General features: G+C 47.2%; 1 protein-coding gene across 5 annotated transcripts in view; it reads left to right on the forward strand.

Annotated features, from left to right (window-relative positions):
- Positions 1–25,494, forward strand: part of lama5 (laminin, alpha 5) — a 348,173-nt gene that overhangs the window by 61,000 nt on the left and 261,679 nt on the right. For all 5 annotated transcript variants that reach the window (XM_061273125.1, XM_061273122.1, XM_061273123.1 and 2 more), the window contains 4 exons: positions 1,459–1,577; positions 13,008–13,178; positions 14,857–14,954; positions 23,631–23,746. In XM_061273125.1, coding sequence (XP_061129109.1) covers positions 1,459–1,577; positions 13,008–13,178; positions 14,857–14,954; positions 23,631–23,746 — 504 coding nt within the window. The remainder of the gene's footprint in view (positions 1–1,458; positions 1,578–13,007; positions 13,179–14,856; positions 14,955–23,630; positions 23,747–25,494) is intronic.

Here is a 25,494-nt window from a genome sequence, read left to right on the forward strand (position 1 = left end):
GGCATGTCCCACCGGCAGGAGACGCCGTGGATGACCCAGGACGCGCTGGAGAGACTATGTCTCTCAGGTGGCCTGGGAACGCCTTGGGTTCCCCCGGGATGAGCTAGATGAAGTGGCTGGGGAGAGAGAAGTCTGGGAGTCCCTCCTAAAGCTGCTGCCCCCGCGACCCGACCCCGGATAAGCGGAAGAAGATGGATGGATGGATATATCAGAGAGATTTAAAAATGAATAAATTACAAAGAAATAATCAATAAAAAGGGGTTTTATTATCATTGTACCTCAGAGACACAGCGATATCTACGTTCTGTAACTTACAGTATGTGAACTCCAAACTAACTTAGCTTATTCTTTTAATATTTTACGTATTTTTCAGTTTTTATCCAACTCACATAACGTTAACTTAAAACTAACTTAACTTTAACTTAAAACTAACTTAGCTCATCTTGACCCTCATTTCCACTCAATTCAGGCTTTCTTTTCTTTGCTTCACTTTCCTCCTCCTCACCATCACTTGGCCCGTTTGTAGATTTTTTTAAAGGAAGGCGTTCCATCGCTTCCAGGGTAGGGCAGCGACGTTTAGAGATGATGGTGATCCCTTGGATGGCTTGACCGCATTGAGGGCTTCCTTCTACTTAGTCGTCGTTGCTTGACCGTCGAAATTGTTGACATGTTTCGACCATATTGATTTGCAAGATCACTCACATGCACTCTGCGTTCATGTTTTGTTATAATTTCATGTTTTAATAGTAAGGAAAACATCACCTTTTTAATTTTTTGACCATTTCTACCATTTGTGTTTGCCTTCTTGGGACACTATCTGACGTCACCCTGACGTGCCACTGTCTAGCGGGCTAACCATGATGACGTCGTATGTTGGGAATTATTTCGGATATTGAGTCAAATAATTGATCAAATTTCACGTCGTATGTTGAAAAATTCATATGTTTAAGCAATCGTATGTAGAGGTTTGACTGTATTTCATTATATGAAGTAGGTCCCGGAATGAATTAAATTCATATGTAGAGGTTTGACTGTACTGTAAATCAATTTTGATAATCTTTTTAAACCTAATGAAAATAAGAAAAACTACCAAATAGATAAAAGATCAAACACAGCTCTCCAAAGGAAAAACACAATTCAAAATATCTGGTATACAGTGGTCTAGCCAAAATCCTGAAGCTGGAAGGGATTGGGCGACGTGGCAGACAACCATTCATCAGCTTCATTAGTTTACATATTTTTTAATTTTAGAATTGTACATATGAATCTTAAATAAATAATCAGTAAGTAAGTAAATGGAGTAAACAATGTCATTGTGGCACTTAGAAATGGGCAGGGACGTTTAGGGACTTGTGGGATGAACAAAGACGTCAACGATTCAAATCAATGTTATTGTGTGTGTGTGTGTGTGTGTGTGTGTGTGTGTGTGTGTGTGTGTGTGCGTGCGTGTGTGCGTAGCCACCAAGCGAGACTGCATTGAGCGCTTCGGACAGCAAACCATCGAAAGGATCTACAACGACAACGACATAATTTGCAGCACCGAATATTCCCGAATCGTTCCTTTGGAAAATGGAGAGGTAACGTACTCATCCATTTATTGACATCTAAAGTCCACAATGTATTAACAGCCAATTAATAACTGCCTAAAATGCAACCAACTTGTCTTTTTTAAGAATTTAAGAGGCCCATAAAGTAATTACCGTAAATTCCGGACTATAAGCCGCGACTTTTTTCCAAAATTTTGAACCCTGCGGCTTATAGTCAGGTGCGGCTTATATAAGGATTTTTTCGTGATTTTTGTGATGACTTGAATCACTTCAAGATTCAAGATTTAAGAGTTTTTTATTCGCCATGTTTGAGCGTGCCAAACAAGGAATTTTACATTTAGGTGACTAACAACACTCAGGACATGTGAAAAATGGCAAAAAAAATAAAAAATAAATTTCACTTTTATACACTGCGGTATCTTGAAGAAAAAAACAACAACAAAAATACTATTTTGAAACACTGCTATGGCTGCTGCTTATTCTGGCTGTGTTGCTTGTGACGAGGGGTGTAAATCGCGGGTTTTGTCACGATACGATATCATATCGATACAAAGACGCACGATACGATATTTGCCGATATCTTAAAGGCTGCTGTGATTCATTCATGATACATCACGATATAGTGCTCTACGATCGATATAGAACAATATCCTGATTTATAACAATTCATACGCAAAATCAACAAGGTACTGCAAACCCTTTATTTAGGAAATTACAAAGTGCTTCCAAACTAATGACTTGAAGCCTAAAGGCGAGCAAATTTCCTCGTCTTCTTGGACACTAGCCATAGCATCAGCCCAGGAGCCGCGTAGTTGTCCGCTCCCCTTTCACGTGCCTGCTCTGCTCACAACACAACACGCTCCCGGAAAGAGGAAGCAAGCAACAATGAACTGGATTTCAAAATAAAGTCGCGTCTAATGTCCGAGGTCAAAAACGGGCGATATAGATCAATGTTTACGTTTAGCATCCCATGGTGATAAGACATATTACACGATAGACATACAAGTAAACGACGCAATATAAAAAACAAGAAGGCACAAACAATAAATAATAAGAGTAAAAAAAAGAGTAAAACCCAATCAATCAGCATTTAAATTAAATTCTTCTGACATTTTGCTCATCAAAAACAAGTTGTAATGAACGTGAACTTTTAATGCATTTTATTCAGAAGGTTACTTTGAACCCCGAGGCTTAAATGGCGGCGCGGGGTATTTATGGATTTTTACGGCCTCCAGGGGGCGCTCTCGCAGGAAGCAAGTCGCTCTTGCTTCTTATTATTATTATTATTATTATTATTTTGTGGTGTGCAAGGACTGGAGTCGGAGGCGGCGTGACAAACGACGATGCCAACGGCAGTTGTTTTAATGTCATTTATAATTATTCTCATTCAACAACGGCCAGACTCTTTTCCCTTTGAGATCCTAACACACACACTAAACTAAACAGGAAATTCCCACACGTGTAAACTGTCCCACCGGAACTATGTAACGTGAATTTAGGTTCCGGGTGAATTATGTAAACCCACTACAATTTCTTCTTTGTTTGTCAGCGAGACAGACGAAGAAGAAATAATAATAAGAAATAATGCGCCAAAGAAGACGTGCTAGTTTGTGTTTTGAACATTTCGCGCATCACGCACACACCCTCATGGAAAACACACGAAGAAATCATTTGATGCAGCTTTTAAGTTAAAAGCAATCGATTTGGCTGTCAAATAGGGAAATAGAGCTTAAATGGCGGCGGGGCGTATTTATGGATTTTTACGGCCTCCGGGGCGCTCTAGCAGGAAGCAAGAGCAAGACAGACGAAGGAGAGATAATGCGCCGAAGAAGACGTGCTAGTTTGTCAAGACGGTAGCGTAACCCTTTTCTTTATTTCGTGGTCCCGTCGACTCTGGAGCGAAACGTGTCGCTCGCTAGTTTAATGTAATTTAGCGCTTCCTGCATGAATAAAATTACCATGAACAGACCCTCATCACACTCAAAGGAATGCCTTCCATTCTTCTGGCGAATGTTCGATCGCTGGACAACAAAATGGATTACATTTGCTTGCTGCGATCTACAAACCGGACAGTGCGGGACTGCTGTGTGCTCGTGTTCACTGAGACTTTGTTGACTGTCAACATTCCGGACTCTGCCGTACATCTGGAGCGGCTAGCGTGCTATCGGGCGGACCGGGCCATTGTACAAGGGGGGAAATCTCGTGGAGGTGGAATATGCGTCTACATCCGTGACGAATGGTGCCGGGACTCTGTAGTGGTATGCAAGCACTGCTCGCCACTGGCGGAGTTCGTGATCATTAAGTGCCGTCCTTTTTACCTGCCAAGGGAATTTACCGCGATTCTGCTAGTCGCGGTTTACATCCCGCCTTCCAACATCGAAGGCGACAGGATCGCGGCTCTTAGTGAACTGTACCAGGCTGTCAGTGAACAACAGACAGCGCACCCTGACTGTTTCACCATCTTCGCTGGGGATTTTAATCATGCTAACCTGAAGTCTGTTTTTCCGAGGCTTCACCACCATGTTAATTTTCCTACGCGTGGCGACAGCTTCCTGGACCTGGTCTACTCTTCGCATAAAGGAGCTTTCAAAGCCGCCCCCCTCCCCCATCTTGGACTTTCTGACCATATCACTGTTATGCTTTTGCCCGCATACAGACAAATGGTGAGGGCGTCCAGGCCAGTTCGCAAGCAGGTACGGGTGTGGCCTGAGGGTGCCTCTGATGCACTGCGTGACCGCTTTGGCTCTACTGACTGGGACATGTTTAGGAGGGCTGCCACTTGCGACGATCGGACAGACATTGAGGAGTATACTGACTCTGTTTCTTCCTACATCAGGAAGTGCATTGATGATGTGACTCTCTCAAAATCCATTGTCACTCGGGCTAACCGGAAGCCATGGCTGACAGGTGCTGTCTTCAGGCTGCTGAGGGCCAGGGACAAAGCCTTTAGAGCGGGGGATGAGGCTGGCTTGAGGACTGCGAGGGCTGACCTGTCACGGGGCATCAAAGATGCAAAGAGGGCGTTCTTGTGCAAAATTACCGCCCCCTTCAAGGACAGCAGGGACGCACGGAGCCTTTGGCAGGGCATTCAGACCATCACGGATTACAAGCCCGCACCGCTGAGCTGTGAAGGCGACGTCCGTCTGTTCAATGACCTCAACCGCTTCTTTGCTCGCTTTGACGCTCAGAACAGCACTTGCCCGCTGAAGGCCACCTCCCCTTCACACGAGCTGCCCCTGTGCTTCTCCGCCGACAGCGTGAGGAGGGCGCTTGCCGCTATCAACATCCGTAAGGCGGCGGGCTCTGACAACATCCCGGGTCGAGCGCTGAAGGACTGCGCTGGTGAGCTGACGGATGTCTTCACAGACATCTTTAACACTTCCCTGCAGCAGGCCATCGTCCGGTCGTGTTTCAAAGCTGCCACCATCGTACCTGTGCCGAAGAAACCCGCTCCGTCCTGCTTCAATGACTACCGCCCCGTGGCACTTACGGCCATCATCATGAAGTGCTTTGAGCGGCTTGTCATGGAGCACATCCGATCCGTTCTCCCCCCCACCATTGACCCCTTCCAGTTTGCGTACCGAGCCAAACGGTCCTCTGAGGATGCCATCTGCTCTGCCCTCCACTCGGCCCTCACCCACCTGGAGAGAAGGGACTCGTATGTGAGATTGCTGTTTGTGGACTTCAGTTCTGCCTTCAACACCATTGTGCCACAACGCCTCATCAGCAAACTTGACACGCTGGGCCTCAGTACCTACCTCTGCAACTGGCTACTGGACTTCCTCTGTCAGAGGCCACAGGTGGTACGTGTTGGCGACAAAATCTCCGCCAGCATCACGCTGAGCACGGGGGCCCCCCAAGGCTGCGTGCTCAGTCCGCTGCTCTTCACCCTCCTGACGCATGACTGCACTGCAACCTACAGCGACAACCGTATAATGAAGTTTGCTGACGACACGACTCTGGTGGGTCTCATCACCAAGGGAGACGAGACTCAATACAGGCTGGAGGTTGACCTTCTGACCACGTGGTGCAGGGACAACAACCTCCTGCTGAACGTCGACAAGACCAAGGAGATTGTTGTGGACTTCCGTAAGGGTCACACCCAACACCTGCCGCTGACCATCGACGGTGCTGTGGTGGAGAGAGTGAACAGCGCCAAGTTCCTGGGGGTGCACATCAGTGAGGATCTCTCCTGGTCCACCAACACCGCATCACTGGCAAAGAAAGCCCAGCGGAAACTCAGGCGAGCGAGCGCTCCTCCGGCGTCATGACTACGTTTTACCGCGGCACCATTGAGAGCATCCTCTCCAGCTGTATTGCTGTTTGGGGTGGCGGCTGCACTGACTACAACTTGAAGGCCCTGCAGCGCATAGTGAACACGGCTGGTAAGATTATTGGTGCTTCGCTCCCCTCCTTGAAGGACATTTACACCTCCCATCTCACCCGCAAGGCGACCACGATTGCGAGTGATGTGAGTCACCCCGCTCACTCTATTCGAGCTTCTGCCCTCTGGGAAGAGGTACAGAGGCCTGCGCTCCCGCACCACCAGATTCTCAAACAGCTTCATACTCCAGGCTGTTAGGATCCTGAACTCGCTTCCCCGTTCTGCGTAGCGTCCTGTACTTTTACTGTCTGTATGCACACTGGCTCTTATTTGTTGTGTTATCTGTTTATTTATTATTTATTATTACTCTTATTATTTATTGTTTGTGCCTTCTTGTTTTTTATATTGCGTCGTTTACTTGTATGTCCATCGTGTAATATGTCTTATCACCGTGGGATAGAGAAAACGTAATTTTGATCTCTTTGTGTGTCTCGGCATGTGAAGAAGTTGACAATAAAGCAGACTTTGACTTTGACTTTGAATAAAAGCGACGACGAAAGAGAGACTGATAAAGTGTGAGGCGAAGGATATCTAACGCTATTCCAATCGGACGCTGAGGAGGAAGGCTGGTTTCACCATTGCACAGGAGGAAGATGAAGACGATGAAGCTCTTTTTTTACATTTACTGGTATGTTTTTTAACGAGCCCTGTTGGTGCTGTGTTACCGCCGCGTCTCAGTGACTTTTACCGGGTATGTTTTTTTTTAATCCAGCCCTATTAGTCTTGTCAGTCTATTAGTCCGGGCAGTGTTTGGAAAGAAATGTTAAGGTATGTTATTAAAACTTTAAAAAAGCTTTCTGTGTCCAGTCTTTCTTTGTTAATAACTCCCGTTGGAAAGAAATGTTAAGGTATGTTATTAAAACTTTAAAAAAGCTTTCTGTGTCCAGTCTTTCTTTGTTAATAACTTGCGTGCACACTTCCGTGTTGCTGCGGTACTACTGCTGCGTCACAGGCAATGTTTAGAAAGACATGTTAAAGTATGTTATTAAAACTTTAAAAAGGCTTTCTGTGAACGGTCTTTCTTTGTAAAATACGCGTGTGCACGTGCGGCTTATAGTCCGGTGCGGCTTATATAAGAAAAAAACTAAAATATCCCCCAATTTTAGCTGGTGCGGTTTATAGTCCGGTGCGGCTAATAGTCCGGAATTTACGGTACCCAGCAATAACACAATAAGTCCCTGAACCTACAACGTAGTAACTTTTGGCCAGTAACATAATAAATTATTACATTGTTAGCTCATCATTTCATTATTGGCCTGGTATTTTTTATTTTTTTTTGCAATTGCAGTATCTGAAACCATAAAATAATAAGATATTAATATCACTTTATTCAACTTTTTATTTTAGGATATACCATAAATGTAAAAAAGCACACTCTCCATCGTTTTGTCTCTCCTGGCTCCCTCACTTCATGTATTTGTCTATTTATACCTTGATGGTTAAGGTTACCATGATCTTGATTCCTGCCTGGTGTTCCTTCGCCTGTCAGGCCATCTTAAAATGCATTGGTAACAAATTTGCAAACACAAACAAGTATGAAAACGAAGTATGCCATGTATAGCATGTAACTCACTCTTGAAAATTTAAAGACCACAGGCCCTACTTTTGTTCCAAACGCAACGCGAGCGCAGACCACAGTCTGTGTATATGGGTTTTCTTTCTTTTGATATTTTGGTAGACATTGTGCTGGTAGGACTGAGTCTAACAAGGGCATATACACCTTTGTGAGCCTTTGGTGGCTGGAAATAGACGTTTCCTAGCAAAAGTGCGCCAATTGCATTCGTGCAAGTCCAAGTCATTGTGGAAAAAAAGCTTCACCCAACTTGTGGATTGTATCCGCTTGGAAGCATAGAGCACTAACCGCTAAGGTAAGAGTTGGGGCCCCCACATTGCCTTGTAACCCCAATGGAAGGTACAACTAACCAAGGCTGGCATGATTTGCATCTTAAACATTTTCACATTGTGGACCATTCAGACCCAGTAAGATGCCCTTTAACGTGCACATTAATTGTTGATCAGATGATAAATGTGCAACTAATACATTTGATGACCAGGGGAATTTGTGGAAGCCACACACAAACAATAATGATGGGGTGCTTTCACACTGCGTAATATAGTATATTTTTTAGATAATGATGAAGATTATGTAACAATGAGAAGTTCATTTGCCACGTAGTAGCAGTAACACTAGACGTATTTCAAAAGTGATGATAATCAAACCTACTTTTTTGCAATCCCCTTATGATGATATAAACGGTTGAGAATCTTCTGATGTCTGAGATCTTCGAAGTGCTTGTAAGAAAAGCAAATAACACTCAACACTGGCGTGAAATCTGTTTTCCCGTGTCAGGACTAAAAAGATCAATTTACGTGCTTATTCTTATCTATTTGCCACTCAAACAACTGTTGGCCTAAATGTGAGCAATGCATCGGCACACCGTTCCTAGGTATTGCGCCGAATAACATGATAACAGTGGCTAAGAGCAATGAACGGGGCAATCAACAATGCATTTGGCATACTTGAAATTACGTCATCCCCCAAGGTTACTGGAGATTGCAGAACATAAGCATTTTAGTTTTGAAGCGTGTTGGTACGAGTCTAATTAAGAACCTGGGTGGGTTTGCATTAAAAAAAAAAAAACAACGAAAAAATGCTCAAAATAGACTTAGCCATTAAAATATGGTTGGTTCAGTTTATTTCACACAAGCTTTCGATTTAAGATTTGATGATTTTTATAAATAAATTCTTGAAAGAAGCCTAATAATGGCATATAATGTAACAAATTAAGCAAATTTTAACAGACTTACATTATGTTGTTTTGTCTCAACTTGTTAGCAGGTCTGCTGTTTAATGGAAGCCTGGAAGCACTACCTACATACGTAACAGATACAGCACTTACCACCAACTCATCTCTTTTCATCATCAGCTTTCTATTCTTTTTCGTGTGCCCCTGTAACGAACAGGGCAGGACAGCCATGTCCAGTAAGATTTTTGTTCGTTGGATGAGGAGAAAGGAGAAGTGGGAGACTGAAACGCTGGCAGAGCAGGTGTAGCAAGGAAGCGGCGTTGCAGCAGCGGATGACAGACAGGTGCCGGGGCTCGACTGAAAGCTTAAGGGATAAGAGCAGGCAGACAGGCAAGCAGGTGTCGCCGTGTCCGACAGCCGAGGCAATACATGGTTGCGGACAGGCGGGTGGTCAGGCCAGACAGAGTTCGTAGTTGTTCAAGCAGGCAGGCAAGGAGCAAGGCTGACTTGTGGTCAGGAGCAGGCAATAGGTCGGGTCAGGCGGAGTTCATGAACAGGTCGATCAAACAGGCAGGCAGGCAAGGTCGGCAACGGGAATCAGTTTGGACAGTAGCCAGAGAGCGAAAACAGCTAGCAAAACAGACAGGAAGAAATCCAGACGAACCAACATGAGTCTAATGGAGTCTAATTATTATTATTTTTTAATCTGTAATTATTTTTTCACTTTTTGAAAACATTTATTTCCTGAACCGCTCATCCTCCTAGGGTTGCAGGCCCGCTGTAGCCTATTCCAGCTGTCTTAGGGCGGTAGGCGGGGTACACCCTGAACTGGTCGCCAGCCAATCGCAGGGCACACAGGAAAATAACCGTTCACACTCACGTCTGGGGACAATTTTGGAGCGGTCAATCAGCCTATCATGCACGTTTTTGGAATATGAGGAAAAGAGAGGACTCGTAAGAAACCCACGCAGGACATGCAAGAGTGAACGTGCAAACCGCACAAGAAGGCCAGAGTCGGGATCAAACCCTGCACCTCAGAACTATGAGGCAAGCGTCCTAAGCAGTGCCCCACTGTGCCGCCACTTTTTAAAACATTTATTAGAAAATATAAATCATACTGGCATTGTCAAACATGACCAGTTCAGGGTGTACTGTGATCCCTCGTTTATTGTTGATAATTGGTTCTAAGATAGGTGATGTAGAGTCAATATCTTTACAATATCTGCACAAGACTTTTATAATTTTAATTATTTTTATATTATATTTTTAAACACTTTACTATATTATGAGACACTTTATTGTATTTTTAAACACTTTTTAAATATTTTAAAGTTAAACTGACTTTTAGAAACATTCTATAGGGGTTCACTGATACAAAGTCACAAAAAAACTACCATAAACGTGTCACAGCTTTAAACACTTACTGTATTATTAGACATTTTATTGTATTTTAAAACACTTTTAAAAAGTTAAACTGACTTAGAAACATTCTTTAGGGCTTCACTAATAAAAAGTCACCAAAAAACTACCATAAACGTGTCACTGCTCCACTCTGCTCTCGTCGTGCTGGCTGGCTGACCCACAGACCAGCACGAGGGCATTCACACAAGACTTTTATAATTTTATCTTTACACACTTTAATGTACCGGTTTTTTTCGTGTATAATGCGCGAAATTTAACTAATTTATTGTCCTAAAATCGGGGGTGCGCATTATACATGGGTACAAATTTTTTTAAATTATTTTTTTTAAATTTTTTTTTTTTTTTTTTTTAAGAAAATCATGGTACAACAAAACCAACAACAGTACTGACCGACAAAGACGTGGAACAAAAAGACAGGGTGACATTACCAAAGACAGGAACAGAAACCAAACAGACATCATGACAGTAACACATGCAATGATCCGACGGTGAGCGAGGGGCAGACATACCTATACATATAAGACCATACCAAAGACTATAAAAATGGGTCCCATTGCCTCCCTGCGTGTGTGACGATCATTGGGACTTAAAACAAAACAAAACAAAAAAAAAAAATTAAACATTTTTTTTTTTAAAAATTGGGTGCGTATTATACATGGGTACAGGCTTTTTTCCAGCATCAACATGCCATTTTTAGGGTGCGTATTATACATGGGGGCGCATTGTATTATATATTGTAAAAAAACGGTATTTTTAAACACTTCATTGTATATTCAAACACTTTGATAAACATTTTAAAGTGTAAACGTGTCATGGCTCCGCTTTGCTCCTGCTGTGCTGGCTGGCTGACGCGCCCCTGTGGCCCAGTGCGAGAGCATCCGCACAAGACTTTTCTAATTTTATTTTTAAACACTTTATTGTATTTTTAAACATTTTTTAAACTTTTTAAAGAGTAAATGTGTCATGGCTCTGCGGACCAGCGCGAGGGCATCCACACAAGACTTTTATAATTTTATTTTTAAACACTTTATTACATTTTGAAAATCTTTTCAAACATTTTAAAGTGTAAACATATCACGGCTCCGCTCTGCTCTCGGCCTGCTGACGGGCTGACGCGCCCCCCGGAAACTATCCGCACAAGACTCTTATAATTTTAGTTTGAAACACTTTATTGTATTTTTAAACACTTATTAAACATTTTAAAGTGTAAACGTGTCATGGCTCCACTCTATTCTCTCTGTGCTGGCCAGCTGACGCTCCCCCCGGACCAGCACATATCCAATACGGAATCAGTGCTGGTCGCTGCCACCTGTGCCCTTGTTACTGGCTGATTAGGGCATGTATCTAAACCCCGGAAGCCTGTCAGTGTGCAGTGGTTCATCTGCCTCAATACACTGCCACTTGGGTCTGCAATGCCACCTGCTTCCCGTTTGCGTGATACACCGTGTAGCTCAATGCCTGTTTCCTGATTCGCTGTTGAGTAGTGATGGGCACATGAGGCTTCATTGGTGTTTGAGGCTTTCCCACCAAACGGTTTGCAAAAAGGTTCATTTCTCGCGGCTTCATGTGCACACAAACCCCCCTGCTGGTCAAAAGGAGTAATTTATTGTCCCTAGGTGTGAGTGCGAGTGCGTATGGTTGTTTGTCTCTGTGTGCCCTGCAATTGGCTGGCAACCGGGTCAGGGTGTCCCCCGCCTACTGCCCGATGACGGCTGGGATAGGCTCCAGCATGCCCGCGACCCCTGTGGGGACTAAGCGGTACAGAAAATGGATGGATGGATGGACATTCACCTTTATGTGTTTCAATATGTAAATAAATACCATCAATGTCTATTAGGACACGAAAAGTTGACGGAACACATTTTGCTGCTGTGTTTTAATAAGGAAAGACTTTTGTGCTTATGAATGAAGATGACTCGTACTTGTGATTGTGCTTGTGAACAGTAAAGAGGAGTGCTTGTGCAACTGAGGGGGATGGTTATTGGTTTTTATTCAAAAACAATATTCTTTGCCAAATTACAATAGACTGACATATGGTTTCCTGACTGGGAATCAAACCCAGGCCACGGGCGGTAAAAGCTCCGCATCTTAACCACTTGACCATCAGGGACACCTTGAAAAAGCTTGAAAGAACTTCCTATGCCCGTCTGCTTTGATGGCGCACAACGCTCGCTGATCAGCACGTCAGCTTGCTTTGTTGTCCTGCTCTGCCAGCATTCCATCCCTCCTTGTCTCCTTTAATGTTTGTGTAAACCCGTGTTGCATTTGGCTATCCTGCCTCGTTCGTGACATAAGAAAGTGCATATCAGAAATGCTGCTGATTCTGCTGATGCAAATGAAGTGGAAGAGTGAATACGTCGTGGGAGGCTGATATAAAGTGTGGTTAGAACTGCTCTTACAGCTGTAAGCAAATCAGCGGCAATGATACAGATCAACATGTTCCTGTTGGTCTCGTCTTCTCAACCGGCCAATAGTGTGCTGTAACGTCATATGGGCAGACAAAGCCCCGCACTCCAAGTGACGCCGCAAAAAGCCGCGATGCACCAAATATATCCGCAGGATTTGTTTTCATAAAAACCCGCAACGCACCCAGGTCGCAATAGGTGAAGCGCGAAGTGGCGAGGGATCACTGTGGTCCGCCTTTCACCTATAGTGAGCTGGGATAGGTTCCAGTGCCTCCCATCACCCTGAGCAAAATAGGTGTTGTTGAGAATGGATGGATGGCATGTTAAACATGGCATTAGCAACTTGGCATAGCATTATTAATCCATTAATCCAACATAATAGCAATGTATTTGAATGGTAATTGTTGTTAAACATAACAAATGTTTTAAATTTTGTATTTTGGTGCATATTTATTTTCCCTATAGTTTATTTTATTCATTGTTTTTATTATTCACTTCACAGATTGTAGTGTCACTGGTGAACGGGCGTCCGGGAGCGAAGAACTTCTCTTACTCCCCTGTGCTCCGTGATTTCACCAAAGCTACGAACATCCGCCTGCGTTTCCTGCGCACCAATACGCTCCTCGGCCATTTGATGGGGAAAGCCTTGCGAGATCCAACTGTCACACGCCGGGTAAGGACATCAGTCATTAGCGGCTAGCGCAGGAAACTAACCTAGGCATCTGCATGCTCACTCTATGGTCCCTCTCATTTAACGTCACACTTGTTCAGTCAAACACATTGCAGCAGTCACACAAATTCCAAATCAAAGTATCTTGTCGACAAAAAGGTGTTTCATAGTGCGTCAACTATTGATGATACCACTTTGCTCATGTAACACCCACGGTACCGCTTTGGAACAACGAGTATGACGTATCAGATGGATACCACGCAGGTGCACTTCAATAAGTGGACACTTCCAACCAATTACATTTTACAGTTTTTATTTTTATTTTTTTTTATGAAAAATAGACCCAGAGAGATTTTAACTTTCAGGCAGAAATGCCCTTATTTAATTCGCAAAAACAAATAGAGTAACATACAAAGAAATAATAAGGTGGAAATAATTACCAGTAAAGCCACGCTTTAGTATAACATCTTAAATCTGTTCTCAAAAATTATATAAACCACTCCTTAGTATAAAAAAAATTAAATCTGTTCTCAAAAAATGCGAAAACCGCTCTTTAGCTTATAAACACCAAAGTTTGTACTGTTTCATCAGGTACCGTAATTTTCGGACTATAAATCGCACCGGAATATAAGTCGCACCAGCCATAAAATGCCCAAAAAAGTTAAAAAAAAACATATATATGTATATAAGTCGCTCCTGAGTATAAGTCGCCCCCCCACTCAAACTATGAAAAAAACCGCGACTTATAGTCTGAAAATTACGATAGCTGTGTTCAATAACGTTTTTCAAATTTAGAATTAAATATACGTATACCATTTAAAGTGAGTTCGGACATGACCTCAGTTTTTTAAACGTAGACCTGAGGACCAATAGATTGGTACAGACCAGAAATGATGTTGAGGGAGGGCTGCATACAGTCTGGGGTGTGAGCTAACACCGCGCAGTCATCAGTGGATTGAAGTTCAATGTCTGTGTGGTCCTGGAATGTTGAATGTTCAAGATTCAAGAGTTTTTTATTCGCCATGTTTGAGCGTGCCAAACAAGGAATTTGACTTCGGTAAATCACACCCTCTGTTGAACATTTAGGTGACTAACAACACTCAGGACATGTGAAAAATGGCAAATATTCTCAAACATCCCCTGATCTTAAACTCCCAAAAGGGCAAGGAAAAACTCAAAACTCCAGCTAGGGGAAATGAGAACCTTCAAATGGGAACCTTCAAATGAGAACCATCAACCTTGAGAAGAGACCACAGATGGGAAGGTCCCTCTTCCAGGATGACCAGGCTGCAATGGATGCAGAGAGGACACATAGTACAAACAGTGGAGACAAATTCAAAAAAGGTGTGGAGAGCAGGATGTTATTGCACAGTAATAACTCTGAGACTTTAAGTGTGGTGTGAGTTCATCAGAGCAACAGCCTGGGGGAAGAGGCTGTCTCTGGTTCTGCTGGTTTTGGCGTTCCGAGCTCTGTAACGCCGTCCGGAGGGGAGTAGCATCTTTCACTCCCTAAACCTGACCACTGTTTGCTGATTGACCCCCAAAAACCTTGATTGTGTAAAGCCTGTCTACTCACTATTGGCTCCAACTTGTATGCACCTGTCCCTTGTATGTTCCTATGTTACTGTTGCTGGAATGAATTGTTGTTTCTCACCTGGTGTTGGCGTGTGTGTTTGTGCAGTATTACTACAGTATCAAAGACATCAGCATCGGTGGACGCTGTGTGTGTAACGGACACGCTGAAGCATGCAGTGCTCAGGACCTCAACGATCCTTACAAGTAAGCGCACAAAGCACAAAATGCTAACAGACCTGAACTCTGGGCAAACCTTTTTAGAGGGGAAGCCTTTGTTTCACGCACACTGTGCACACGCTCTCTGACATACATGCACACACACACACACACACATGCACGCACGCACCACACACACACGCACTCTGTCTGTTTGTCTACTTGCCTGTCTACTATGTTCTCTGGGAAGCAGCACAAACATTTAGTTCCACTTTAGAGGCCTGCCTCCATTTTGCCAGCAACAACACATGCATGTGCATTAGCAAAGCTTGAGTTCACGTGTGTCAGATTTTGTTTGTGCGTGTGCGTGTGTCAAAGTCAAAGTCTGCTTTATTGTCAATCCCTTCTTATGTCAAGACACACAAAGAAATCAAAATTCCGTTTCCTCTATCCCACAGTGACGAGACATAGCACACGATAGACATACAAGTAGACGACACAAAATACCGTTTTTTTCCATGTATAATGCACCCCCATGTATAATACGCACCCTAAAAATGGCATGTCGATGCTGGAAAAAAGCCTGTACCCATGTATAATACGCACCCAAATTTTGACTCCCAAAATTATTTCAGAAAAAAGATCATCTTCGGGAACAACCGGATGTTATTCTGCCGGTCAGTATCACTGCGCATGCGCTAGCAAACTCGATAGCGAAGAAGTGTTTCGGATTTGTGTAGGGTACATTGTGACAGCAAACGAGCAGGTGATCGAGCAAGCGTCTGATACCAGAGCATTGTGTTCGTATGGAGCGTGTTTGAAGTGAACAGCAGAGAAAAGGATGAGGGATGGCACAGGATGAGGGGTTGACCTGGGACACGTAGGAGATGAAACTGAATACCCTCCCGATGGTTGCCTAACAGGAGCATTGTTATCGCAGCAGGGACATGTGTTAACATGCAGAGTGGTCAACCATCCAGGGCTTGTGCGGGAATTGGTGGAGACAATGGGTGATGGCCAATGTCCAGTTGTCGAGCGAGTTATGCATCCACAATCATGGCCTCGGCTCCAGAGTCGACTAGGGCGGCCAAGGTGTGGAAATGTCGGAGAGCAGGAGATGGGAAGAGGTTTATTGAGCTCATCCTGATTCCCCTGCAGCGGGTGAGCTCCTGGCTTTTACTCAGCAGGTTGCCGCTCTGTCACCCCCCACCCCCACGGTTCAAGCACAGATTGGCCTGGAAGAGTCACTGGTGCTCCTCAGGCGTGAGAGAGGCATGACCAAACTCCATGGGCTTGGTGGCAGTAGGCGACGATGAAGACCGATGAGCTGAAAATGAAGCACGGCCATGGGTGGTAGGCTGCCTCTATCTCCTCTTCTCTTTTCTTTAGGTCAGAATGCGCCCGTTGTTGGAGGGTGGCCAGATCAATAGCCCCGTCGAGGGTGCTGGGTCGGTCGTTTGAGACAAACTCGTTATTAATGTAGTCCGCTAGGCTGTGGTAAAAGATTGACTACGTCAGTGGCATTCCAGGAGTTGCAGTTCAGCAAGGTCCCGAAGTCGATTGCGTTGTCCGCCACGAAGCAATTGCCCCTGGTGTATTCCGAGCAGCGGCATCAAAGCTCGCAGACCCCAGGTCGAAGACCTTGATCATCTCGCTGGCAAATCGCTTGAAGGAGGCACAGGCGGGGGTTCGTTGATAGTCCTCGGTGGTGCCCTAGAATTGAGCTCGTCCGGTCAGGTGAGTGATGACATACCCAGACTTTGTCCAAGACTGAAGGGAAAATTTGACCCTGCAACAGGTCAGAAATGCCCGAATTTGTTGGGGGTCACCATTGACCCATTCGGGGTTCCCAACCCTGGCAGGGTCGGTAACGGAGGTCAGTGTGGGAGACAGACAGCAAGCAGGAAGAAGTAGCAATGCAAATAAACTGACAGAGTGACGGGAGAGCATTTAAATAGGAAGAACTGCCTTAAAATAAACGCCATGATGACGAGGTAATGAGGAATAGGTTGACTGATAAATTTAGTCACATAGCCATAAAAACGCAATATACTTATAGCTCACAGGTGTCAAACTCAAGGCCCTGGGGCCAGATACGGCTGTAAGGGAATGGAGAGTGCAGCCAAGTGCGTAGCGATAGAGACTTTATTGCGGGCGATCAGGCTGGGAAAAACAAGCTGTTCTGTTGCATTTTCGATTCTTCACGAACTTCGGTTTGTCGTGGACCGGAGGGCGAAACAATATCACTGGACAGACGGACACTCGGGTCTGCGCTGGCGGCGTTGATATAGAGCTGTCCATGAGGCTCTGGCAGGTAGCGACGATTCCGCTGATAGGGGGGCGTGGTCCTGTCACAGGGGGTGCCCGTACATGACAGAACCCCCCCCACAAGGGACGGCTCCTGACGTCCCCAGAGCACTAAAACACAAAAAAAATCAGAAGGCAGAGGAAGGCAACCCCCCAAACGACCAGGCGGAGGGTTAGTACTCCGTCGAAACGTCTGATTCCTCGTCGGACGCAGGATCGACGGACGCGGGGGCAGAAGACTCCGGCACCGGCGGACAAGGCCGTCTCGGGCCCTTACCCCTGGGCCCCTCAACAGTCCTCGGCCGTCCGCACCGCGGGCCCGGTTGGTCCGGGTGACAGCGATGGAACTCCGTGATGAGCGAACGGTCGAGGATCCAGCGGCTCGGGACCCAGGAGCGGTGGGCGTAAGCCGGGCCCCCCTCGACGAGCTGGGGCGACGGCGGCACGGGCGCCGGCGCCAATGCGCTCTCAAAGACGGGGCCGCACACGGGACACGTGGAACGTGGGGTGTACCTTCATGGACTCCGGAAAGAGGAGACGGACGGCGGACGGGCTGATCACCTTCTGGATGGGAAACGGCCCAACAAAGCGTGGCGCCAGCTTGCGGGATCCCTTTCACTGCGCCAAATCCTGCGTCGAGAGCCACACCCGCTGGTCCACTCTGTACTCCGGGGCCGGCAACCGGCGCTTGCTTGCCTGGCGGGCGTAGCCTGAAACAGAGCAGAGAAGAGCGGTCCGGGCCCTCGCCCAGGCACGACGACAACGGCGGACACAAGCCTGGGCCGACGGGCACGCCGTGTCACGTTCCTGGTGAGCGAACAAGGGTGGCTGGTACCCGAAGACGCAGTGGAAGGGCGACAGTCCCGTAGCCGAGCTGGGGAGGAAATTGTGGGCGTACTCCACCCAAGGCAGTTGTTGGACCCACCCACGCTGGTCCCCGGCGGCCATGCATCGGAGGGACCTGCCCAGCTCCTGGTTCAGATGCTCCGCTTGACCGTTGGACTGAGGGTGAAACCCCGACGAGAGGCTGGCCGTAGCGCCGAGGAGTCGGCAGAACTCCGCCCAGAAGGCGGACGCGAACTGCGGGCCACGGTCCGACACGATGTCCTGTAGGAGGCCATTGTGACGAAACACCTCCGGACGGAAGCTTAGGCAGAGGAATGAAGTGCGTCATTTTGCTGAACCAGTCCACCACCGTGAGGACCACTGTGTTCCCCTCCGAGGGCGGAAGGCCCGTGACAAAGCCGATGGACAGGTGAGATCAGGGACGCCGGGGAACCGGAAAGGGTTGGAGTAGCCCGACCGGAGGACGAGTGGAGGTCTTACAGCGGTTACATATTGAGCAGGCTCTGACGTAATCGCTGGTGTCCACTTGCCAGGTGGGCTACCAGAAACGCTGCGCCACCACGTACCTCGTGCGCGCAGCTCCCGGATGACAGGCCAGGCGTGAGTCGTGTGCCCATTGCAGCACGGACGATCCCAGGGCCTCAGGGACGAACAGGCGACCTTCCGGGCAGTTGCTGGGGCCGGGTTGATCGCGTGATGCGGCTTCCACTTGGCGTTCAATCTCCCATGACAGCGCCGCCACCCGCACCGAGCTCGGGAGAATAGTGGGAGGCGGACCCCGTCCCTCCTCCCCGCCAGGAAACGAACGCGACAGGGCATCCACCTTCGCGTTGCGGGAACCCGGCCTGTAGGAGAGAGAGAACTCAAACCAGTCAAAGAACAGAGCCCACCTTGCTTGCCTCGCGTTCAGCCTCTTGCGCACCACGTAGCCGAGGAACTTGACAGAGGAGGCGTGGAACTCGCACTTCTCTGCCTTCACGTAGGGCGAATTTTCCAGGAGGCGGCGTAGCACCGTCCGAACATGCTTGATGTGTTCAGGGAGCGAGCGGGAGAAGATGAGGATGTCGTCCAAATAAACGAACACGAACTTTTCCAGCATGTCTCGTAGCACGTCGTTTATTAAGGCCTGGAAAACCGCTGGGGCATTGGTGAGCCCAAACGGAACCACCAATTACTAGTAGTGGCCGCTCAGGGTGTTGAAAGCCGTCTTTCACTCGTCTCCCTCCCGGAGGCGGATCAGGTGGTAGGCGTTGCGAAGGTCCAGCTTAGTGAAGACGGTGGCACCCTGAAGGCACTCGAAGGCGGAAGACAGAAGAGGCAGGGTGTATCGGTTCTTAACGATTATCGCATTTATTCCCCGGTAGTCGATGCACGGGCGGAGCGCGCCCTTCTTCTTCTCCACGAAGAAGAACCCCGCTCCCGTAGGTGATGAGGACGGCCGTATGATGCCGGCCGCCAGGGACTCCCGGATGTATTCCTCCATGGCCCGGCGCTCAGGAGCGGACAGGGAGTAGACGCGTCCCTTGGGGGGGAAGGTCGATGGCGCAATCGTAAGACCGGTGGGGAGGAAGGAAGGTGGCCCTGGCCTTACTAAAAACCTCTTTGAGTTTGTGATAAACCGCCGGTACGCTGGAGATGTCAGGGCTGTACCTGGGCGGGGCTCCACCGAGCAGGCTGGTGGCCGCCCTCAGGCACGTCCGATGGCAGCGTTCGCTCCACTGCCGAACCACCCCCACCTCCCAGTCCAGTACCGGGTTGTGCTGCCGCAGCCAAGGGTGCCCCAGGATGAGCTGCTGTCCTGGGAGGGGAAGAAGAAAAAACTGGATGGTCTTGTGGTGATTGCCGGAGAGCAGTACCTTGACTGGCCAGGCAACTGAACATGAGGTTACCCTCCGCCCCGGAATCCACCAGAGCACCCACGTTCCGGTCGCCCGCCGCGAGCTGGACACGTGCCTGTAACATGAGCGTACTGCAGTGCTTCTCAATTATTTTCTGTTACGCCCCCCCCCTAGCAAGAAGAAATCTATTCGCGCCCCCCCCCCCTCCCCACCGTGACTATCCTAACTTGTCTTGTAAGTCGTAAAATGTTGCACTGTCGCAAACGTGACAGAAGTAACAATGAGAGCGCCACTGCCCCCTGCTGTAGTAAACGCGCAATTACACTTTATTCTAGTACTGCCAAAAAAAAAAGCCTGTTCCCCAGGGTCACACGCGCCCCCCCAGGAATAGCACCGCGCCCCCCAAGGGGGGCGCGCCCCACTATTTGAGAAGCACTGGCGTACTGGGACTGGGAGAGCCTGTGCTGGTCGAGCTCACGCGGATCCCCCAACGCCGCGTGAGCCCCGGGCTCCTGACGGACACCCCGTCACTCGATGACCCCCCTCCCAGATCCATGGGCTCGGCGGGTGGTGCGGTTGGCGGGTTTCGCAGGGACCACCGCTCCCGATCGCGCCGCCGCGTTCGGATCCGCCGGTATACTCGGGCCGCCAAGTTCATCGCGTGCTTCAGGGTTCGCGGCCAATCGCGGGAAACTAGCTCGTCCTTCATGTACTCCGCGAGACCGTTGAGGAACGTGCTGACGTTCAGCTCAGTGGCCTAGTGGTAGAGTGTCCGCCTTGAGACTGGAAGGTTGTGGGTTCAAACCCCGGCCGGGTCATACCAAAGACTATAAAACTGGGACCCATTTCCTCCCTGCTTGGCACTCGGCATTAAGGGTTGGAATTGGGGGGTTAGATCACCAACTGATTCCCGAGCGCGGCACCGCTGCTGCTCACTGCTCCCCTCTCCCCCAGGGGATGGATTAAAATTACACGGAGATGGGTTAAATGCAGAGGACAAATTTCACCACACCCAGATGCGCGTGTGACAATCATTGGGACTTTTTGACTTTTTTAACTTTAACGAGCGCCGGCTCGTTCCACCCGCTGCTGCCGGCCAGGGTCTGGAACTTGAGGGCGTAATCTGTGACCGATCGGCTACCTTGACGCAGCGTCGCCAGTTCCTCGGCGGCGTCTTCGGCGGCAGAGCCCAGGTCGAACAAGCAGAGCAATTCCTCCGCGAATGCGTCGAACGTGTCACAAGCTGGGGCCCCCCTCTCGTATTCGGCCAGCTGCGCCTTGTACGTGAGGTGGGTTAGGGCGAACCCGACTTTGGCAGGCTCCGATGCAAACGTGACAGGCTGGAGACCAAACATTATACGGCACTTAATCACGAACGCCCTCACGTGTTTGGGGTCTCCGCTGAATCTTTTGATGTTGCCGAGGCGGGGCTCCGGAACGTCCGCGAGCCTCCTAGCCTCGGTCGCGATAGAGACTTTATTGCGGGCGATCAGGCTGGGAAAAACAAGCTGTTCTGTTGCATCTTCGATTCTTCACGGACTTCGGTTTGTCGTGGACCGGAAGGCAAAACAATATCACTGGACAGACGGACACTCGGGTCTGCGCTGGCGGCGTTGATATAGCGCTGTCCATGAGGCTGTGGGAGGTGGCGGCGATTCCGCTGATAGGGGGTGTGGTCCTGTCACAGGTGGCGCCCGTACGTGACATACGGCCCGCCACATCATTTTATGTGGCCGGCGAAGACAAATCGTGTGTCATTACTAGAATATCCAATTGTCTTCACTTTTAATATCTTTTTTATATATTTGACCAGTTTTTCCTCATTTGATTTGAAAATGAGTTATTTGTCAGTTTGTTTTGTAGTTTTTACTGTATATAATATGAGGTGCTCATACATTTATTTGGGTTGACAGTCATAATGGCCCTCTGAAAGAAGCTATGACTACAATGCGGCCCGCGAAAAAAAATAGTTTGACACCCCTGGCTTAGTATCTTAGCATTAGAGGGAATCACTGCAAAGGAACATCACCACTCACATGCGCACATACATACACACACACACATGCTCACACACACGCACACACACACATACACACACACACGCTAACTCTCTGGCTTACTACCCTTTTCCTTTATTGTTCTGTCCTGTCCTATTAATTGTTTCATCCCTTTCTCACTGGGTTTACTTTTCCTTCATGGATAAGGACATTTATCCTGTGTTATGCTGTAATAGTCATATACCACTTGTTTCCTACTTTTTTTTTTTTTTTTTTTTACTCTGTTCTCTTTTCTCTCTGTCTGTCCTCTCAAAACCTTTTACTGTCAGTTGCATTTGTCCGTAATGTCACAGTATAAACAGTCACAGTGGGAGCATTTCGAACCAGCTGTGACGCAGAAAACCTGTTGCAACATTAAAAGGCATATGGATTCAGTATGACCATACAGCGTAGCGCAACAGAAAAAAAGCTAAACAAAAAGCAATACGTAAGTCACAGAGGCAATGTGCATCTTATTTTGCCGCAACATCAGGTTAGCAAGCAAAGAAGGCTAACTTTCAGGTAATGTCAACTTAAATGGTGAAATCCCAGACATGTTGCCGTTCTTGGTACTCATGGATGAAGCGAAGTCTGATGGTAAAATTTTAAATTGGGCCACTCTAACAAGCTAACTTGACGACTGAAAGGAGATGGAGTTCACTCCTCTTGCAGCCAAATACAGCAACTTCCTGCTTTTAAATAGATTTTGTGCATGATCCACTGCTCAGATAAATTAGTCCTTTTGCTGGCCATAGCAACAATGACTTGCATCTATTACACTGCACAGTATTGACATAAATCATCTGTGGGTGCACCCAGAATGTATTTTTCTTGCCTGTAATATACATTACAGCTATTTTAGTTCCGTTTCCACCGACAAATCTACGCAGCTCTATTCTACTCTGCATTTACCCACGTTTCGACAGACAAATAAGAATCAGCTTTATTGACCAAGTTTGTGCATGCCAAACAGGGAATTTGACTTTGTACAGCGCTCTGTAACGCCGTCCGGATGGGAGTAGTTTGAACAGACTGTGACCTGGGTGAGAAGGGTCTGCAGAGATGTTACTTGCATGTTTCCTTGTCCTGGACAGGGACAAGTATTTGATAGATGGGAGGTTGGTCCCGATTATCTTTTCCGCAGACCTGATTATTCGTTGCAGTCTGCGCTTGTCTTGTTTGGTGGCCGATCCAAACCAGACAGTGATGGAGGTGCAGAGGATAGACTGGATGATGGCAGTGTAGAAGGTCCTCAGCAGCTCCTATCTACTATAAATCATCTGTGGGTGTACCCAGTATGTATTTTTCCTGCCTGGAATATACATTACTGCTATTTTAGCCCCATTTCTCCCGCCAAATCTCTGCTCTAATCTACTCTAGTCTATTCTGCCCAACCCTACCCTACCCTACTGTACTCTATTCTACCCTAGTCTATTCTAAGCTGCTCACTTTTTTTGGTATTGCCTCCTTTGTGGCTCTAAAAAAAGTAGCCCAGTTCTAAAAAATAACAAAAATATTTTTTTTAGGCCAATGGTTGGCCCGAGACAGTGCTTTACATTTTGCTTGCAAACACAAACAAATGCTTTTGAGTTCGATTCTGCAACATTAATAATAGCGATGTAAACTTTCACGCTTGCGGCGAATATCTCATGTGTGTGCGTGTGCGTGCGTGCGTGCGTGCGTGCGTGTGTGTGCAGGCTGCAGTGCGACTGTCAGCACAACACATGTGGTGCATCATGTGACCAGTGTTGCCCTGGATACCATCAGATGCCGTGGAAACCAGCCACCACTTTCAGTGCCAACGAGTGTGAACGTGAGTGTTGTGCTTTGTATGTTTTGCTTGCCTATCATGAGATATATGGCTGACATTTAAACTCAAAAGAATAACAGTTTCTCAAATGTAGTCCTTTCTTTGTTTGCAAGAAAAAAAAAAAATCCGGTTATGTATGAAGTCACTTTTTCCAACCATTTCCATCGATTTTCTCCCACATATCGAGAATCGGGTTGCAGGGAGAGCAAGCTTTAGCAGGAAAGCCTGGACTTCCGAACCATTTCATCCAGCTCATTCCAGAGGTGTACCCAGGCCAGTGGAGAGACACAGTCTCACCAGCATGTCCTGGGATGTCCTCAGGGCCTCATTCCGGTGGAACAAGCCTAGAACGCCTCACCAGGGGGTATCCTGGAGTCATCCTAATCAGATTTCCGTGCCACCTCATCTGGCTCTCAATATGGAGGAGCAGCGGCTCGACTTTGAGAACCTGCCAGATGACCGAATTTCTCACCCTATCTCTAGGAGAGAGCCTGGGCACCCTGCAATAGAAACTCCTTTCGTCCTTTTGTATCTGGGATCTTTTTCTTTTTGTCACGACCCACAGCTTGTGATCATTGGTGAGACCAGGAACGTAGATTGACCGGTAAACCAAGACCTTTTGGCTCACCTCCTTCACAGCGGTTCGATACAGAGTCCGCATCACCACAGATGCTGCACCAATCCGCCTGTCGATCTCACGCTCCATCCTGCCCTCATTTGTGAACAAGACTCCAAGTTACGTGAACTCCACCATTTTGGGCATGATCTCATCCACAACCAGTAATGGGCATTATATCCATTTTCAACTGAGGGCCGTGGTCTCAGACTTGGAGGTGCTGATTTTAATCCCAACTTCTTCTGAGTCATTCCAGCCAGATGCAGATCACGTTTTGAAGAAGCCAACAGCACCACATCATTGGGCAAAACAATGTTCCCTGCCTCCCCCGAGATGTGGGCAAAGCTCTGGTGGAGGTGGGAGTTGAAACACTTTCTGACAGGGGATATTGCCAGACATTCCCAGCAAACTCTCACAATATGTTTGGGGCTGTCAGGTCAGACTGGCATCTTATCCCACCAACAGGACCAATCCACCACCTGGTAGCGATCAGTTGACGCCTCCGCCCCTCTCTTCAACCAAATGTCCAAAACATGCGGCCGCTAATCAGATGGCAATACTACAAAGGTGATCATCGAACTGCGACCTTGGGTGTCCCGGTGCCAAGTGCATATATGGCCACCATGATGCTTGAACATGGTGTTCGTTATGGACATTCCATGTCAAGCACAGAAGGCCAATAACAGAACATCAATTAGGTTCTGATTGGGGGGAGGGTATTTCCCCAATAACACCCATCCAGGTCTCACTGTCATTATCCACGTGAGCACTGTCACCCAACAGAATGATGGAATCCCCAAAAGGAGCACTCTCCAGTACTCCTTCCAAGTACAGTGGTACCTCTACTTACGAACTTAATTGGTTCTGCGATCAGGTTTGTCAGTAAAAAAGTTTGTAAGTAGCAGCAACGTTTCCCATAGGAATTAATTTAAAACCGAATAATGCGTGCCTATCCCAAAACTATCCCAAAAGTCATACTTTTTGCCCGATTACTCTGTGAAAATCACACATAAAACTAAAACAACGATTTTATTTGTGCTTTTTCAAACTTTTATAGCAAAAAAGAAATGTCACTTTATTCTTGACCTCCTAATTTTGTTTGGGGAGGGGGGGACCTGTTCTAAATGTCTACACT

The sequence above is a fragment of the Syngnathus typhle genome, linkage group LG2 (genome assembly GCF_033458585.1).
Source record: "Syngnathus typhle isolate RoL2023-S1 ecotype Sweden linkage group LG2, RoL_Styp_1.0, whole genome shotgun sequence".
In the NCBI taxonomy this organism is placed as follows: Eukaryota; Metazoa; Chordata; class Actinopteri; order Syngnathiformes; family Syngnathidae; genus Syngnathus; species Syngnathus typhle.